General features: G+C 46.0%; 1 protein-coding gene across 1 annotated transcript in view; it reads left to right on the top strand.

Moving 5' to 3' along the window:
• LRIG1 (leucine rich repeats and immunoglobulin like domains 1) overlaps positions 1-19,420 on the top strand; it is a gene marked incomplete at its 5' end in the record, with an annotated part of 90,422 nt that extends 71,002 nt beyond the window's left edge. Inside the window, 11 exon segments of the mRNA XM_034066196.1 lie at positions 616-696; positions 6,080-6,151; positions 7,432-7,503; positions 9,154-9,317; positions 10,773-11,093; positions 11,699-11,980; positions 12,541-12,960; positions 14,064-14,186; positions 14,766-14,930; positions 16,045-16,353; positions 16,709-19,420. Of these exon segments, the coding sequence (XP_033922087.1) occupies positions 616-696; positions 6,080-6,151; positions 7,432-7,503; positions 9,154-9,317; positions 10,773-11,093; positions 11,699-11,980; positions 12,541-12,960; positions 14,064-14,186; positions 14,766-14,930; positions 16,045-16,353; positions 16,709-16,941 (2,242 nt within the window).

Raw genomic sequence — 19,420 nt, 5'->3', positions numbered from 1 at the left:
TTGAAAGCCAAAAGAAGCTCATTCTGAAAAAGGAATTCTTACTCTTTCTTTTTTGTTTAAAGTGGTTATACAGAGAGTTAGATTCCTGGGGGGGTGATGGTGCTTTCCCTGGTGAGCTTTCAAGTTCATTGCCAGAAAAAAAATGCAGCTTCATATAGAAAATACACCAAATCATCTTCCTCTATAGACCAGCACATTGGAATAGCCAAAATTATCTCAATTCATGATATTAATGTTTAAATACAGCTGTTTCTTTCAGTTTAGTTTTAGGGACTTCGTATATTCTTTCCTCCTTCTGTTTGAATGCACAGAATTAGAAAGGGACTGAACCCTACTTGTTAAAAAGCAGCTATGTGCCACTGCTGCTGTCTCAGAAACAGGGTTTTAGCTAGGAAAAAGCCAAAACTCTCTTTGGAATGCACCATCTCAGCATGGGTCAGTGCAGGACAAGTGGTTAGTGCTGCTTTGCTTGCAGGACTCTGCTTTTTCTGGTAATGGACAGGAGGAAAAGGGAAGCTCTTTGTTGGAGCGTTCTCAATCTTTCTTCCATTTGTTTTAACTGGTGAGCCTAGGACTGAGACATTGATGATGAGCTCTCTCTTGTCCTCTCCCCAGGGAACTGGACCACAACGACATCTCGGGCACAATAGAAGATACCAACGGAGCCTTTACAGGCCTAGAAAACCTGAGCAAGCTGTGAGTATCCCTGGGTTTGAAGTTGTGCAAAGCAGTTGTGTTGTGTGTGGGCCTCTCCCCTCCAAAGCAGCCTGCATTTCTTTGGAACAAGATAAAACCCATCAGAAAATCTGAGCTGTAGTAATTTTGCAGGCTCGCTGCAAGAGTGCAGATGTGGTTATCAGGCACTTGTGTTTCTAACCAGATACGAAGCCATTATAAAGCAGTGAAGAGCCAGTGCCATGTCCTGTAGTTCAGAGACACAGGAGAGAGAATCTTAAGTTGTTTTCATCTGTCACATTCAGCACAACTGTTCCTTCTAAAGCTAAACAGCAACAGAAAAGACCCCTCGCAGTCTTCAGCGAAGCACTGATTGATGCAGCAAGTAACAATAAACAGAAGAGAAAAATCACCCCACTTCCTGTTACAACACAGGATTGAAACAGCATTCGTTTCTGTGGGATACTCTGAGAGTGATCTTTTGGGCTTGCTTCCATGTGCAGCGACAATAAAAGGCACCATGGGGCACAGGCTCTTATAGAGATAAAAAGAAACCTAAGGCAAGCATGCGCCTTGCAAATGTTTATAGCTCGCTTGGCTTTTGCAAGTATTTTCACATTGCTCTGTACTTGTTCGTGTTCCATCTGAAATCAGCTCTATAAATCAGCCCTGTCAGAGAAGTCTCTGATGGCTTGTGACAAATCAAGAGTCTCTAATCATTACCTCTTGCTTTTGTTTAAGTTCTCAGCACCCCCCTATCACACTGTCTCTGATGCTGAGATGGCACAGCCAGAGGTGCAGTAAAAGTACCTCGATGGATAGCAGATGGCTAGAATGAATCCTGGCAGGCGGTATATTGTCATGCTCTCATTAGAGACTCCTGGGGGAGTGGGAAGAGCCAGGACAGGATTCGTGGGGAATTTGGAGTCACAGACATAGCTGGCATTTGATCATCGTTGAGTGGAGTGCCTGGATCCAAGGAGAAGGGAGCTAAGTTGTAGCTGCAAGGGAGGCAGAAGGCAGAGGACTTTGGGCATGGAGAGTCAGGCAAGGAAGTAAAGAATTGTGGGAGAGCAAGAGCCGGTAGGAGTTGCTGTGCACGTGGAGTTGGGAAGTCTTCCCTGAGTTGCTGTAAAAAAGGCAGAGGAGCAGATGTGTTGGGAAGGAGAATCCTTGGCTGCTGTTGCTGAAGTTTCTGGTTTGAAGAAGGCAGTGAAGCCATGTGAGCAGCTAGGAGGGTAGTGGGAGCACAGGCTCCAGAGGTATTTGCAGGCTGTAAGATTGTGAGTCTGTAGTGCTGCTTTGGCAAGGAAAGAAGGTAGAGGAAAGGAGCAGATAGAGCTCTCCTGGTGGGACATGCACTGTAGGGCATCCCTTCAATGTGGCCACTGACATGGGAGCAAAAGTGGCGGTCCCAAGTCACTGACATGTGTTAGAAATGCTGGTGCAGAAAATAGGGGAGAGGTGAAAAAGCCAGAGGAGAGAGCACTGGGGGAAAGAGTTCAGCAAAAGGATTGACTCAGCCACCAGGAGCAATGAGCACTGATGAACTGTTGCGGGGGTCAGGCAGGGGCCAGGAGGTACTGCAAGGAACGGGAGGAGGAAGGAAAGGAGCAGGGGCAGCCATGGGGTTGTGCAGGTTGTGTGCTTGGAGCTCTGGGCAGAAGCTTGGAGCTCCCCTGTGAAATAGCTGTGGCCTGATGTGATGTTTGTCATCCGGAACAAGGGACGGCTCCAGAGAGGGCAGGTTTTGTCTGCTTCTAGCAAAGGATGCACTAAGGGCTTGCTCAAGTCTAAAGAAGTTGGGTTTGCATCTTTATTCATGTTTCCTCTGTCCTTCATTGCACATACTTGTTTGGTCAGTCCTGAATCTGGCTGGGCACAGGGAAGGACATGGTTTGTGGGGGGGATTGCAGCAGATTTCATAGCTTGGAAGAGTGTGTGGATCAGGTTGGTCTTGAGCAGACAGGAATGAATCATAGAATAGTTAGGGCTGGAAAGGATCATTTAGCTGGTTTGATTATCTAACAGAGCAAACCTGCTGTGGACCAGACAGGGTGCTGGGATTGTTCATTGTCAGCCAGAGTGTAAGGCTAGAAAACCCCTTAGAATATAAGATTACTTCATTATATTTCTTGAGGTGTTTTGGGGACACTTGATTTTTGGGAACACTTGAGAGTGGTCACTTTTAAAGGGATCTCCTCAGGTCTTTTTTAGCTCATCTGCATGTAAATCGCAAACTCTTAAGGCTGAAGTAAGTATCCTTGCTGGTAAATATCAGCCTTTACAGCAAACATTTCACTGTGTGATTTAGGGCCCCTGTTTAAACTGTCAACCACCTTTAGCATTAGCATTAGCATAGAGAAAATAAATGGGCACTTCAGAGGAGACCTTCCAATGAATTAATAATCACCTCAGCTCTGTGGAGATTGCCTTAAAAGCCGTTCCCCTTTGATGTGGCACAGATTAGCCTCTGAAAGGATTTAGTGCAGAGAGGGCTGTTGGCTGAAATGAAGGTGTTAAACTGAGAGGTGTGGAGGCCGGTCACTGCAGCCTTCCCTGCATTATATATGAAGCTCCCCGGGATGGAGAGCACAGCTAAATTAAAATGTTGCTTCAAGAAAGAGGGAGTCGAGAGGCACCGAAGCAGAAAAAGCAGCAGTGGAATCGCCAGGGAAGGACAGGTTCCCTAATGCTTCAAGCTGTTAAATGTAACCGGTTTGTTGATGGCTCACTCAGTGCCTGAGCTCTTCCTGCAGGTGCAAAACTGGCTGGAGGAGAAAATGCTGCTTTCTAATGAACTGCTGCGTGCCTAGCGTGTAATTACACTTATGCAATCACCGGGAGAGCAGGCTTGTGCCCAGCTCTGCCCAGAGCAGAGGAGCGTTCCTGGGCTGCAGCAGGCTAATTGTGGAGCTGCATACCACTGCCTTTGCATTCCAGCCTGCCACAGCCCTTTGAAGGGGGCCGCTGAGTTCAAACCATTCCAGAGTGGGAGAAGTGGTTAGTTGAAATTTGAAAGGTGTCACGTTTTTAATGAGTTTGCTGAGGCATGGCTTTGTTAACAGTGTTTTATGTATTTCTCATGCATGGAGCCATCAAACTGTGTGCACCGTGTATACAAGTGGTGTATACATTGTGTAGTCACATCCACAGACATCCTGCTTATCTCTGCATGGATAAATGGACAGATATAATCAGTATCTCTGATTTTCAAACTTGGGAATCCACCATAAACAAGAAATAGAAATCCCCAGTTACCAAACCCAAGCTCAGCATGATACCCTCATTTAGGAATATGGCTCCAGAAATTAGTGTGTATGGATGCAGGCACTACCCAGCATTTGCATCTAGTAAATTATTTACTATATTAATCATTTTAATGGATATTTCATAGCCTTCATTGATACAACATCCTTTTTAGCAAATGATGGTACACACATGATTGCTCACATCCTTTTGGTGCTTAGGGTATTTCATCCAAACCAAAAAGCCACACACTCTGATGCAGTAAATAGGATTCTGCCTATAGGAAAGAGCTTCAAGTGTGTCTCACTATAGAGGCTGGGACATGACTTTGGCTGAAGCCAAAGCTTTTGGTTGTGTTTTGCTCTAGATGTACAAGATTAGTGTTTCTGGGGCTACAGACCTTTTGTGTGGAGCTGGGAGTTTTCTGTCTACTCAAGCATTAGAGTGGTGGCTCATCTGATGATACCATCATCAGTGTGATTGGTTTTGTGAGGACCTACTCAGGGTCATAGTGATGCTCAGTCGCAGGCACCCAAATTCCCTCCAGAGGCAACAGACTGCAAGGACAGACTGTGAAACAGTCTCAGTCCTCACTGTCCTGTGGTGTGATCAGCCCTAGTTTTCCTTTCTACCCATTGTGGCATCCACTGCTTTATTCACACAGAATTTGGGCTTTCTGGGTGCCAGTGTTGAAACACCAAATTACCCTGACATTTGAAGGGTGCTTTGTGGAAAGCCCCAACAAGCTCCTGCTAATGTCCTTGCTCATGTAACAGCTGCACGTGCTTCATCTTGTATCCCAGCCAGTAGCAAGTGGAGGGACCATCATAGTTTTAGAGCCTTTTAGGGCTGCAGGTATAGGTTGCACTCTATATCAAAGGAAAAGTTTTGAATGAAAGCTCAAATCAAATGCAGCACCAGGTTTTAACCTGAGGTGTTAGCAGTGACTTGAACTGGACACCACGTGGATGATAAAAGGTGCACCTGAAAGCTAAACCTTAGAGAAAAAGCATGTCCTGGTTAATGGCATTGGTTGGTGTTCTATTAAAGCAGGTGAGGATGCTGTCCTTTTCACATGGGCCCTGCCCTCGGCCGATCACCACTGGTCAATATTTATAGAGAGCTGTTACTCTGCAGATAGCAGCTGGCCTGTGATGGTTCCAGCTGGCTCTTGCCTGCTGTTAAGTGCCCCTCATGCTGCTGCGCAGCACTGTGCTGATTCAGAGGAATGCTCCCTGGTCACAGATGTAAGCAAGCACGCTCCTCAGCTCTGTACAGTAACTTTTCACTTCTTCCTTTTGCCCCACTTGGCTATTATTTATTGTATTATTGTATATATCGTTGTATATATTGTAGTATCAGGTCAGATATAACAAAGAAGTTCTTTACTGTTAGGGTGGTGAGGCACTGGAATGGGTTGCCCAGGGAGGCTGTGAATGCTCCATCACTGGCTGTGTTCAAGGCCAGGTTGCACAGAGCCTTGGGCGACATGGTCTAGTGTGAGGTGTCCCTGCCCATGACAGGGGGTTGGATCTTGATGATTGTGAGGTCCTTTCCAACCCTAACCATTCTGTGATTCTATTACTCTGGTATTGTATTTGTAATAAGCCAAGGAAGGAAGTCAGCAGTCACTTCAGTGAGCTGCTGTGTAAACATGCAGCCAAGAGCCAGCCCTCAGCCCTGGTGTGTGATGTCCGTTCAGGCCAAGCAGCAGTGCATAAATTACCACTCTTTTACTATTTGGGAAGAAGTCAGAAATGAAAAGTGTTGCAGGGAGAGACCAAAATCTTGTTAAACTGTCATTGCACTTAATCCTGTCTGCAGCCAGCCTCCGAAGAATAGAGGGGACCTTCTGTTACTCAGCAAGCTGGTTTCCACGCACTGGAGCAAACCTGCCTTTTTACATGATACGGCACATTCCCTTTTGTGCTGTCATCACTATTAAATTCAAATACAGATAAAAGGGTTTAATTTCAGGAGCGGGAAAGCGAGTGTACTTCAGCCCTCTTAATCCCCACACAGTTCAGATTTCCCAGGACTTACACTGAGCGCGTATATCAGATAAAGCCCCACTAATTGTGTCCCTTCTTTTTTTCTGCCCCCCCTTCCCCATTTTCTTTCTGTTTATCTGGCACTGGATGTTTGGAAACTGCAGAACTCTGTTTGGAAACAAGATCAAGTCCGTGGCCAAGAAAGCGTTCTCAGGGTTGGAGGCCCTGGAGCACCTGTGAGTAACCCACCATGCCATAGAGCTTGGGAAAGGGGGGGTCTGCCAAAAGGAGCTGCTTGAGAGATCTGCTAGCAATTTAATAGTGTCTTTGTAAACTGAGAAGCCAGTCCATTTGTGGGGGCCACCTGCTTCCTTCTCATTATAAGTCCGCCTCAACTTTGGCCTTTTTTTATGCCAGGAACAAAGTTACAGAACATATGGCAAATCTGCGTGCTCTTAATTTTGTGATTTGTTCCTGGATAAATATCCCCCTGACTTGCGCATTGTAGGCTGTTAGCAGTGAAAATACTCAGCTGCAGATGTAGCCCTCTTCTCCTCCCTTGCCCCAACTTCCTCCTGACCACCCTAGGCTCTCTGGCAGTGACACATCTTGCACATGACTGCTTACGGTGCAGGCACCAAACGTCCCCATTCAGCACAACTGCGTTAAAGTGATTTGCAAGAAGTACATTTTGGCTACTGGGATGTCATTTCTTTCCTGTGTCCCAAGGCTGATGACTCCAGCAGTAATTCAGGGATAATCTCCTTTCTGAATGAAGCCAAGTTAAAGTGTATGTGATATTGCTCTAGATGTTTTATTGGCTGTTGATGGTATGAAATGTGATGACCATTAAGAGCATACTGAAGGGTTAGAGCTGCCTGGCTTGGGGGATACATTCCCAGATAAAGGTTCCCTTACTTTAATACTCTGCTGATATTTCCTCTGCAAGCAATGCTTGTCTGTCCTGCACTTGAGCCCTAAATCTGACACTGTCCTTTTTCAGAAGACAAGTGAGTTTTTCAGTCAGCAGTGCTTGTGAGAAGCCCTTAAGAACACCTTCTTTTGGAAACATTGCTGTGGTTTTCAGACACAGCAGAAATGTCACTTTCAAATAACTTCTCAGATGCCGTTTAGTGCAAGTATTTGCTTTCTTTATGTTTGCGGAAGGTCTAGCCTGGGATACGACATTCCTGACTATCTTTGGTTATCGAGGGGCCTGAGGAATTTCTGAGCTATGGATGGTGGAGGTAGCTGAGGCTGAGGAAGTGTAGTGAGAAGATGGGGTATGGAATGACTTAGTGATTCATTCCCATCATTTTTGTTGGTTGTCTATTGTTCAGCAGTACTCAATATTGAAGTGTTTTGTGGAAAACCATTTCTATGAGCTGCATGTGAATACGGCCTTAAGAGAGCTGCTGAATTACTTGGTGCTGGAGTCATTGCTTAAATCTGGAGAGCCTTTGCTATAGGCAATAGCACCCTTTTTGTTCACATTGCCTTTGGTTGTGTTGTGCAGGAACCTCGGGGATAATGCCATCCGCTCCATTCAAGCAGATGCCTTTGCCAAGATGAAGAGCCTGCGGCAGCTGTAAGTAACTGCACTGCGCACACCATTAAGGTGCAGAGATCCTTCTTGCCCTGAACGTGAGAGGTAGCACGTTGTTTCCAATGGGGAGTTAGCTGCTTTGCAGGGTATTTTTACACATGAGTAGATAGATGTCATGGGAACATCTTGCATTTAATAGTGAGTGAAATTAGGTCATTGAACAGGTTCTTCCAGCATGTTTGCATCTGTGCAATTATTCATCTCCCCTCAGGAAGTCCAGCCCTGGTCCTGTTGGCCATCTCTCCTTCTCACACTGTCACTGATTTAATTCCCAGTGGCCCCTCTGCTCCTTTGCTGTACCTGTGTTTAGGGTTCACAGACAGCACTGACACTTCAGTGATAAGCACCATTTGAACTGGATGCACTTGTCATCCAGCCTTCTGGTGGAAAAATACAGATGTGTTATCAGAGCTGCTGCTTGTGCTCCAGGCCAGGGCTCTGCACTGTTATCAGACACTGTTTCCTGTCTTGCCTGGTTTCCTATTCTCTTCTTCTCCATAAATATTTAATCCACTGTCAGTGCATTGCTACACTCTGGAGTAGTGCAGTGGCTGTGGAACAAGAAATCACTGATTTGGTATTTGGACAGGTTCAGATTCTTCTTCCTGATGTTGGAAATGGGAATTGGATGGTCGCTGTTAGCAGTGACATTTAATACCAGTGACTTGGGAATGAATAAGACAAACATTGCATGTCCAGTGTTTGTTTAACCACCTTATCTTTTGCAGTGGCTCTTGAAACAATATTGAGGTGAAAGATTAATCTTATTAGAGAAGAGCTTGTGGGACCTCACATACTCTGAAGGAACCTTTATACCATGGGGAAGGTGTCAAGATAGGGGCATATACATGCAGAATGCATTGTACTGATGTCTTAAATACTAGGGGTCTCTCTGACCTTTCCCAGCTATGAGCGGTGTTTATCCCATCATGTGTATTAGGGACTGTACACCTTTGTAGAAGAGAAAGTGAACAACTTTGGAGAATCAGATCCCTGTGTTCCCTCATTCCTTCCCTCTCCAGTCCATTTCTTTCCGTTTGGCTTTCCTGGCTGGTTTCATACTACAGGATTTCCTGAGGTTATCAGGTAGACAAATCAGAGACTTGCATCTTCTTAACAACACAGTGCTGGGATCCTGCTGTGTTCAGATTAACAGTATTGACTGTTCAGTAACTAAGTCCTGAATTCAGTCCTCACCAAATATGCTCAAACCACAGAGGTGGAGAAGGAGCATGAGTGGTAATTAGATATCAGAAATGAGAGCAGGACTGTTGACTTGTGCCTCTGCTGCGTGTCTCCTTTGCAGATGACCTGCCTTAGTTTCTCTCACTTCAGCCAGGGCTGGCATTGCTCATCTCTTCCTGGGGATCACTCTGGAAATTGGTTAATAAATATAAGGCACTAGGGAGTGTGACCGGAGAGCAGGAATGGGATGCTCCATGCGGAGATGAAATGCTGTTTAAATGTGGTGTGCATTTAACATCATTAATGCCTAGAGGACAGCCCTCCAGTCCTTTTCTTCCTTCCACCCATGCTGGGAGGGGAGGGAGGAATGTGTCTAACACGAAAGGGCTGTGAGTTCTCTCTGTGCAGGACTCACAGCAGGCTTGTGTTGGTTCTGTTCCCCTGCAGGCACATAAACAGCGACAGCTTCCTCTGTGATTGCCAGCTGAAATGGTTGCCCCAGTGGTTAGTGGAGAAGGAGCTGCAATCCTTTGTGGTGGCCACCTGCGCCCATCCTGAGTCACTGAAAAGCAAGAGCATTTTTGCCATCCTGCCAGAAAGTTTTGTGTGTGGTAAGTGCTGCCTCTGTGTTCTGAGGTTGTACCAAGGGTAGGACTCACTTGGGAAGCATTTTCTTTGCCTACTGGTGTGTTGTTCCGAGAGGGATTCAGTTTTGGTTTGTTATTCCCTGGAATCAAAGCAAGCCCAAGCCTGCACTTTAGAAATTTGTCACTGGCTACAATTTATTTCCCACCAAAACCACACAGCCCATTGCTTGCATCAGGGTATTCCTTACAGCACTCCCGGAGTATTCAGTCAAAAGGGACTAATGCTTGTTTCAGTTCCAGACGGGGCTGCACAGAGATTTCCCTTGGTGTGATGCTTCTGAGACTGCAGCTGTAACTTTTGCACTCTGCTGTGCTCTGAGCTGCTTCTGTGGCTTTGTGTTCCGCACTCAAGTTTTCTCCCTGTTGGAAATAACTAAGGGTTAGAAAAAGTGGAGGAGAATCTCTCCATCATAGCTCTTTTTTGGACCAGTAAAGCATTAACATGAACCTAACAGCTGACATTATAATCTTCTTTTCTCCTATGGTTGGTTTTAATTCTAACCAGCACCTACTGCTGTTCTCCCACCCAAACACTGCAGTTGGCTCTGCACCTGAGCTGTGGTTGCAAAGCAGTTTTACTTAATACCCAGCACACACAAACCTCTCTCATAAAGAAATGTAAGTGATCAGAGGAGGCCACAGTGCTGCTGCTCATGCATCCAGCTTTTGGGGAATAGGAAGGCCAGGTTTGGTGAGCCGTACCCTGTGCTGTGGAGCCAACCAGTGTGGATTGTGGGTGGAGCTGCACATGGCTGTTTGATGAAGGAAAACTGAGCCTTTGAAAACACTGTTTAACCAAGTGGAATGCATGACTGGCATTGAACATGGAGCAGAAGCTTTGTTCCAGGTGTTGTCCCATATCCCTCTTGATCCCAGAGTGGCAGGGCTCTGCTTAGGTGGCCTCTGCCTGAGCGAGTCTGGGAGGCTTGTGGTGTTCATCTGGAAGAAGAGATTGTGAAGGCTCCATCGCCACAGCAACATCACAAAGTGAAGACAGCTTTGCTTCTCCAGTGCCTGCCAAGTCCTCCAGGCACTAGTACTCCTGCTTCCAGAGGCCTGGCTGCTTAATTAAGCTTTAGTCAAATATTAAATTACACCATTTGTAGAAATCTAATAAATGAATCTGCTTGGAACCTTGCTAAAACCAACAGTCTTCAGGGCAGAGACAGAGTGCAAAGCTTTCCACCCCAGATGGGTGACAGGCAAATATAGCTGCTTCTGCTTTGACAGTGTGTGCTGGTTGGAATCACAGAGTCGTTTGGGTTGGAAGACACCTTTAAGATCGAGTCCAACCACTAACCCAGCACTGCCAAGTCCACCACTAAACCGTGTCCCTAAGTGCCGCATCTGCCCGTCTTTTAAGTACCCCTGGGGATGGTGACTGCACCATCAATGCTTGACAATGCTCTTTTCTTTCAGATGACTTCCCCAAGCCACAGATCATCATCCAGCCTGAGACAACAGTGGCTGTCCTTGGGAAGGACATCCGATTCACTTGCTCAGCCGCCAGCAGTAGCAGCTCCCCCATGATGTTTGCATGGAAGAAAGACAACGAGATGCTGTACAACGCTGAGATCGAGAACTTTGCCCATGTGAGAGCAAAGGATGGCGAGGTGATGGAGTACACCACCATCCTGCACCTCCGCCATGTCACCTTTGCCCATGAGGGGCGTTACCAGTGTATCATCACCAACCACTTTGGCTCTACCTACTCCAACAAAGCCCGACTCACTGTTAATGGTGAGTAGGAAGCTGCTTTCTCCCTGCTTTCCTCAGCCTGAGCTGGTACGATTCTCTCACACCCACTTTTGAACTCACGAGGGTCCCTTTCTAATGGTGAGGAGCTCTCAACCCCTTCACACAGCTGCTTGCACCTCAGTGGATGCTGAGAAATGCCATGTGAGGAGCAGATGCGAGGCTTGTGATTGCTGCCATCCAGCCAAGCACTTCAGCACATTCTTAGTGGCTTTAGCTGCCTCTCTTTGGCTGTTCTGGTAGAGTCTTTGCCTAATGAAATGGCAAAATGAAAATACAAAAGGGTACAAAGGACGGGGACTGTAGTGATTGAAAGTTCTTTGTAGGAGAGATGATGGGGTTTCTTTCAGGTTAGTGGCAGAAGAAAATTAGCTTTGATCTCAGCTTTAATGAGCCTGAGGGGGGTGATGGTGGTGGTCTTGGGTACCGCAGACAGGTATGTGCTGTAGTCCCCAGCGGTTTAGATCTATGCTGTAAAATCAGCTCTTGCCTATTGGTAATTATCATGGCCAAGAAGGAAAACTGTTGCGCAGAAGCTGGTGTTTTCCCCATGGAATTGCTCATCCCTTTGTCCCGTGTCTCTCCATCAGTGCTGCCCTCATTTATCAAAACTCCCCACGACATCACGAGCCGCACGGGGACCACGGCCCGGCTGGAGTGCGCAGCCGAAGGACACCCCACGCCGCAGATTGCCTGGCAGAAGGACGGGGGCACGGACTTCCCTGCGGCCCGCGAGCGCCGCATGCACGTCATGCCTGACGACGACGTCTTCTTCATCACGGATGTGAAGATAGAAGACATGGGTGTCTACAGCTGCACGGCACAGAACTCTGCGGGCTCTGTGCTTGCCAACGCCACCCTCACTGTACTGGGTCAGTTAGTGCAACTGGTGTGGAAGTGGGAACTGGGAGGGATTGATGTTCATCCTCTTCAGCAGTTGTAGATATAGCAAAAGGATAAAGAGGCAATGTTCTGCATTGAATCATGGAATGGTTTGGGTTGGAAAGGACCTTAAGATCATCCAGTTCCAACCCCTTGGCATGGGCAGGGATGCCTAACACTAGACCGTGTTGCCCAAGGTTCTGTCCAGCCTGGCCTTGAACACTATCAAGGATGGGTAACCTGTTCCAGTGCCTCACCAGCTTCACAGTAAAGAACTTCTTCCTTATATCCAACCTGAACTTCCCCTGTTTAAGTTTGCCCTTGTTTTGTTTTATGTTGTCATAATACCTAACCCCAACTGGTGATGGGAAGGCCTTGGTGGTGATTGTTAGATATGCTGTGGTTTACAGCTGCCATGGTCCTGGGCACATGGCTGCACATGTGTTGTTTTGTATTTGTCTGCAGGAACATTAGTTAAGTTTAGTACTGCTAAAAGAAACCTGTTGTTACACTGTGCCCATGAATTAATGTCTGTGTTATTCTCCTGCAGAGACACCATCTTTGATTCATCCACTGGAAGATCATGTGGTGTCTGTAGGTGAGACTGTGGCTCTTCAGTGCAAGGCCACAGGGAGCCCACCTCCCCGCATTACCTGGCTGAAAGGTGACCAGCCCTTGGTTGTGACAGAAAGGCATCACTTCACCTCTGGCAACCAGCTGCTGATTGTGAGGAATGTTGTCTTGGAAGATGCTGGGAAGTATACCTGTGAGATGTCCAACACACTGGGGACCGAGCGTGCTCACAGCCATGTGAGCATCCTACAGTCTCTGGGCTGCAGGAAGGACCGCACCACTGTGGGGATCATCACCATTGCCGTGGTGTGCAGCATCGTGCTGACATCTCTGGTCTGGGTCTGCATCATCTACCAAACCAGGAAGAAGAGTGAAGAATACAGTGTCACCAACACAGGTAGGTACCTCTAGTTTCCTGTTACAGCTTCCTCTGACCTTTTGTGCTGTCTGGCTTACCACTGAGGCTGGATCAGGTAGCTGTGCAATCACACTAGGAAAGCAGTTGGCTTATCTTGGTGGTTCTGTTGGCTCAGGAAGCTGGAACCAGCTTCCACTTGTTGTCGAAACATGTTCAGAGCTGCTTTTCTGCCCTTGGCTTGCTCTTCAGAAAGATCTGTTCCACTTGGCAATGGTTTCAGCCATTGCTTTGCTACATTGATTTTTCCATGACCATAAATGATAACTCCTGAGACAGTCTGGATTATGTCCATGAAGCTGGGAACCTGCCTGTCTTCTTGGGAATCTGTATTTTCAAAGACTTTGTATTCAAAACTTGAAGAAGACTTTGAAGCTGGAATCCCTTTTTCCATGCTGCCTGGCGGGAGCTGTTGTAGCCCTGCTGATGAGAGGTATCCCTCTCATTTTATTGCTTCCTTCTGATAATTCAGAGAGGATGATTTGGTGCTGACATAGGTGTTGCAGTGAGAATAAACTCTCCTGCCCTCAATGGGAGGCAGCCTCTGAACAGAAGTATGGAAGAACTGTAATTCCTGAAAATCTAGAGCTTCATGCCTGGCATCATTGAGTTTCACTTGGGAAACTGAAATTGCCTAATGTAAAATGGAGAAAGCAGGGATAGCCAAGGGGCTCAGCCTTACTTGCCTGCTTAGGTGAATCAAAGTGTTCTCCACAAGTCTTTTACCCATGACTTTGGGAAACAGAGGGCTTGAGTTGCACAGGCTACTCTGAATTTCAAGGTGAAAAGGAAGGATTTACTTGTTCTGAAGAGACAGTTCCACCTCCACCTACCTTGTACTGGCCATGCCAAATGCAAACACTCAGAATGGCTTTATGAGCACTATGAAGCTTTGAAAAACCAGGAGTGGGGCTTCTGAGGGGAATGGAGTTTTTTAGGCAGTTTGGTTCCATTGCATCTACAGAGAATGCCAGTTACAGACCTGGTCCCAAATCCCTCTTTAAAATGTGATTTTGTATGCCTTTGAAATCAGAAGCCTTTATCTCTTAGTGGGAACTGATATTTCTGTGTTCCCATTGCTCTAGATGAGACTATTGTGCCTCCTGACGTGCCAAGCTACTTGTCTTCACAAGGGACTCTTTCTGACCGGCAGGAAGCGGTCATCAGAGTTGATAACCAGCAGCCCAATGGGCACATCGACAGCAACGGTGAGAACCGCTTCCATTGTCCCTTCTGTAACATCTGAACTTGATGGGAGGAGGTAGAAATCACAGTACAAAGTACTTCTGTGCTTGTTAGGGGTTATCTGAGATCTGCAGAGTGTAATTCTCCAGCTACTGCATTTATGCAGAACGAGGATGCATCTTGCACTGCACAAAGCTGTGCTCTCCTGGTAATAACAGTGTCCCTACAAGCAGACAGCTTCAGAAACTGCTCGCTCAGGCCCTAAGGACTTACTTTTTTGCTAATCTTGGATTAGCTTTTTGGCACCAGAGTTACTCCTAGTTAAGCTCTGCTAGAAAATACATTAGCATTGCCTGGCCCTGCCTTCAGGCTTAGAAATCAAATGTTGGGGTTTTACAGCAGTTAAAGGCAGCGCGTTGGGAAGGAGCAGCTCAGTGTTCTGAGCAAAGATTCTCCTCAGCTTGTACAGCATTAGTTCTGTTAAACATTAGCTTAAAATTATCTATTATCTCTAGTGCTGTTTCCCCCCCCTTTCACAGCTTTTACAGCAGAAATAAGACTTGAGATATTTAACTGAGCAGATGGTTGTAATCTTTAGCCAGATGGTTCGTTTGTTACAGGTATGTGTCAGACTGATGCTGGAAGGTGTCCAGATGTTGAAGCTCCTGCTATAGGTTGCAGACAGCCAAAGCTGTGTATCGGCTATAATAAAGACACTTGGAAAACAGAAGACATGGCTGATGGAATGCTTGTTCCAGATAAGACAGGTACAAACCCCATGAATCTGGAAAGGTATTTGGTGTTTGTACAGATCGGAAAGCCCTCCAAGTCAGACAGCATTAAGACAAGAGATTGTTCTCTTCAGAGAAAAAGGCTCAGAATGATTCTCAGGTGTGAGCACAGTAAATTTACTTTCTCCTGCTCTCTTTGATCCCATATGGAGCTTGGGTAGCTTGAATTGGAGGAACTGTCAGAAAGAGGCAGGCTGAAGCTCACAGTTGCCGTTCCTTGCAGCTGGCTGATCGGTATTTTGAGTTGAGCTATTCCTAAAATGCGAGAGCACTTTCAAGCCGAAGGTGTTAAAATGTTCCATGCTTTCTAAAGGGTCTGTCAGCTCCAGAGCCCAGCTTTGGCTTTTCATTCGCAAAACTGAAAGGTTATTTTGGGCACTACACCTGCCTCTGCTCTTTGCCAGTTTCTTGGGTGTTACACTTGCACTGTTCTATTTGTGGCTGTGTTTTCTGTTCTCATGCTGTATTGTAATAACCACAGGGAAACAGCCAGTGAAGCACATTTTCTCTCCAGGAGAAACTGTAAAGTTTAATAATGGAAAGTTGTGGAGTGCACTGAGGAAATTAACTTTCAACAGTTAGAAACTCCATCCTGCTTTGAGGTCTGTTCATCTGCTAATGCCACTGACAGCAGTAACACATCTTAGGGTAACTGTGTGAGTTAACAGTGAGCCCTGTAAAGCAGCAGCACAAAACTAAGAAAGGTAACTCTGAGTTTTAAAGCAGGTACAGGGAAGTTCCGCTTTCTGTTTCTACCCTGACTAGAAAGTCTGGAAAAGGAGATAAATACATAAAGGAAATAAAAACATAAAAACAAAGGTTTATTTTAAAGAAAGTCACAATTTTTTGGGGGGAGTAAAATAAAACCCATCCAACTAAATCTAGTAATTGGAACTACCTTTAGTTATAGCTGGAATTCTGATAGATGCAGGTACTTCTAGCCCTGTATAAACCCAAGAAAGGTCTGTATTAGGGAGAGAGATTCCCCCACTGCCTAAACAGAGCTGCCTTTCCTTCCTGTCTGCAAGCTGTGCCTCAGAGCTGTCAGCTTCCAGCTACTTAATGTGTTTGTTGCTGCTCTTCCTCCCAGGCTATGGGCTGCCCGTTGTGTGCACGGACTGCAGTGGCAGCACGGACAGCACCAATGTCCACATTTACCCCAAGGAGGCCGAGTACTACTCTGAGAGCCTTAAGACTCTGGAGAGCACCTGCCCAAACGCACTGAGCAGCAAGGAGCGCAATAGGAAGCGGGGTGCAGGCACCAGCCTTCTTCATCCTCAGCCGTGCAATGGGATTGCCAGTGGCAAGAGGATGGACACAGACGGGACCCTGTACCCCAGCAACCATGACAGAATAAGACCTGTGAGCACCACCAGCCCACTGCTTGCAGACAAACAGGGTATGTGATCCTTTGGTGATGTCTCTTCCCCCCCCTCCCGCAATGTAATTCCATCTGGGTTTTAGCAGAGCCCTGTTTTCTCCCATCAGCATTTTTGTTGGCTCGAGGGCATAAATCATAGAATAGTTTGGGTTGGAAAGGACCTTAAGAACATCCAGTTCCAACCCCCCTGCCCTGGGCAGGGATGTCTCACCCTATACCATATACCCAAGGCTCTGTCCAGCCTGGCCTTGAACACCACCAGGGATGGAGCATTTACCACTTCTTTGGGAACGACAGTGGCAGGGCTGGTTTGTGGGATGTGCTGGACGCCAAGCACCAGCTAACCACACTGCTTCCCTGGCTTGTGTCACAGGCTCTTCACAAGCAGCAGCAAAGCCTTCAGAGCTCAACAACCTTAACTTGGTGAGGGCTTCACCAGCAGGAGGGTCACTAAAGCAACTAAACGTGCTTCCGGAGATCCCCCCAACACTACTGGATTTGCGGAGCGAAGCAGGAGTGAACCAGGCCCTCCTGTCCAACGGCAACGCACCCGAGCCCTGCGACTCCCATCCTGAGCTGAAGCCACCCCATAGAGCGCTGGACTGAGAGGACACAGATTAACACACACACACTAGTTTATTATTTTTCCCTTTTTTAATATTTCTTTTGCACAGAGTATAGAGGCTACTTACTTCTACCTCAAATCTTGAACTGATGACCTGTCAGAGGCAAACAAACACCTGAGGTATGAGAAACAAGCTTGTATGGGGAACAAACTCCTGTTCGAGCGTCATCTGTCTGTACATAGTTTAAAACTTCCCTGAGAAGTATGAAGTGTTCAAAAGTTGACTTGCATATGAAGCACATAAATGCAAGGGATTATTGTGTAAAGAGAAAAGTATTTGATACAGTTGTACATAAGAGTTTTCATATATAAATATATATATATAAAAATATATATATATATCTTTTACAGAGGCTATTTTAATCTTTAGTGCATGGAAAACTGAGTGAAAATTTACCATTTTGGCAATATTGTTTTCAGTATCAGGTTGCTGTTAAAACTTTGTGAGAGAAAATAATTCTGGTGCCTTAAATGCATAAGCAGAACTGTTCCAAAGGGATTGCCCTCTTTTCAATGGAAGTTCCTTGAAATCGTGTTATCAGTTGGGTTAACTTAGCACAAGTTTCCTTCCCCTCTGAAATTTATTGCACTTACATTTAGAATGGAGATTTTCAACTGTTTCAAATGAAGTTTCTAGGGAAAAAAATGTGTGGTGAGGAATTACATAGCAACCTGATGTAGTCCTGGTGGTGGAAGAACTTAAATTCCATTTTTGTTTTCCAAACAGCATAGAAATTAAGTGTTTGAACTGTGACGTTTGGGCAGACCACACAAGAGGCACTAAATAATCCACCAACAGCACAGAGCCCCAAAACAACCGGGCAAAGGCATTGGTGATTGGAGGGCATCAGTACAAAAGCAGTAACTCACAGAGTAAATGTGGGGTGCTCACAGCCACTGCACTGCTCAAAGCACCTCACAGCAGAGGCGTTATCTGCCCCTAATACACTGGGCACCTCCAGCCCTAACACAGCCGCTTCCCTTCCCAGCTGGACACAGCTTTGCCTCTGGAAGGTGCATGGAATGATGGAGCTTGGCCCTGTTTGGGAGGAAGAGCCTGTGCCAGTAAATGCATTTTCACACCCCAAAGAAATCCATCTGTTCTGGAGGGGGTTTGAAACCATAGAGCTGTTTTGACAACAAAGCTAAACTCACACTCCTGAGCTGACAGCTGTACCCTTAATTCATCTGATACTTCTCTTTCCTGCAACACAATATTACATTTTCTCATTGAACACCATTAACCCAACCTGCAGCCAGACCCTATATGAAAATATCCGCTACAAATGAATTAGGCTGCCTTGTGTAGCAGCCCTGGGCTGCTCAGAAATACACTCATTTAGAAGGGGAACTGTATAGTTATGGTTGAAAGGGCTCTGTTAAATGGCAATGTCCCAAGTATTTTTATGTGGTCTTTTAAGTATGTCCATGAATAGGGGGAAAAAGAACTACCCGCATTGGTCACACAGATCATCTTTGTCACTTCTGACTTCACGATGACGCTTTGTTCTTATAGAAAGGCTGCTCTCTGTTGGTACCTGTGGATGGAGGACTCCCAGTTGTTTGTAATTTCAGTTCTGCTAACATAAGGTTGCTAACTCTGGTGATGACTACTTTGGGGAAGGTTTACTGGGGGGTTGTTACTATATTTTTCCCTTAGGAGCAACTCAAACACCAGTTCCACAGAAGCCAAGTTGGGGAAATCCACCTCTGCTAGTTCAGTGAAGCTCAAACCAAGCATCATAGGTAAGGGCAGACACATTTCATTTGCTGTTCCCTTCCATCACTTTGGGCTCTGCCTGTGGTGGTGGTTTCGGTGTGGACCAGCTGAACCTGACCTTGAGGAAGGCATAACTCAGCCAGGTACCTGTCTGTATCCCTTCCTGACTATTGACAGGTTTGCACTTTGGGGCAGGTGGCTGATGATGGTGAGTGCCAAGTTGCTTGAAAGCGAAGGAAATGGATGTTTGGGAATTACAAACCCAGCATCATTTCCCCTTTACCAGAGGGCAGACTGTACTGCGGAGCCCACTTGCAAGGTGCAAACATTGGGAATGATAGGGAAAGATAGGAATGATTTGCTGAGCTTGTTTTGCTGGTGGATATGTCATCACCATTGCGGATACCAAGCATATTTGCCACATTAACATTGGAAAGTAATGTTTCTGAATCAAGTTAACTGCCTAATTTTCTGACTTCCACTAAATATGTGAATTTGCTGCTTCTAAGAGGCAATGTGAAAGAGGAAGTATTACTTTTGTGTACAAAGTTATTTATTTATTAGAAACATTTGGTACAATGTTGTACATTGACAAACATGTAAGATATTGAAGTGTCTAACAAATGGCATTGAAGTGTCTTTAATAAAGGTTCATTTATAATATTACAGCTGTTTGGTTGAGAGTGAGCGTTTGGGAGTTTGGGTTGAAAAATTCAATAAAAATCTAATCTGTTGCTATA

This window comes from Melopsittacus undulatus, chromosome 9 (assembly GCF_012275295.1).
Source record: "Melopsittacus undulatus isolate bMelUnd1 chromosome 9, bMelUnd1.mat.Z, whole genome shotgun sequence".
In the NCBI taxonomy this organism is placed as follows: domain Eukaryota; kingdom Metazoa; phylum Chordata; class Aves; order Psittaciformes; family Psittaculidae; genus Melopsittacus; species Melopsittacus undulatus.
This window is presented reverse-complemented; position numbering and strand designations above follow the sequence as displayed.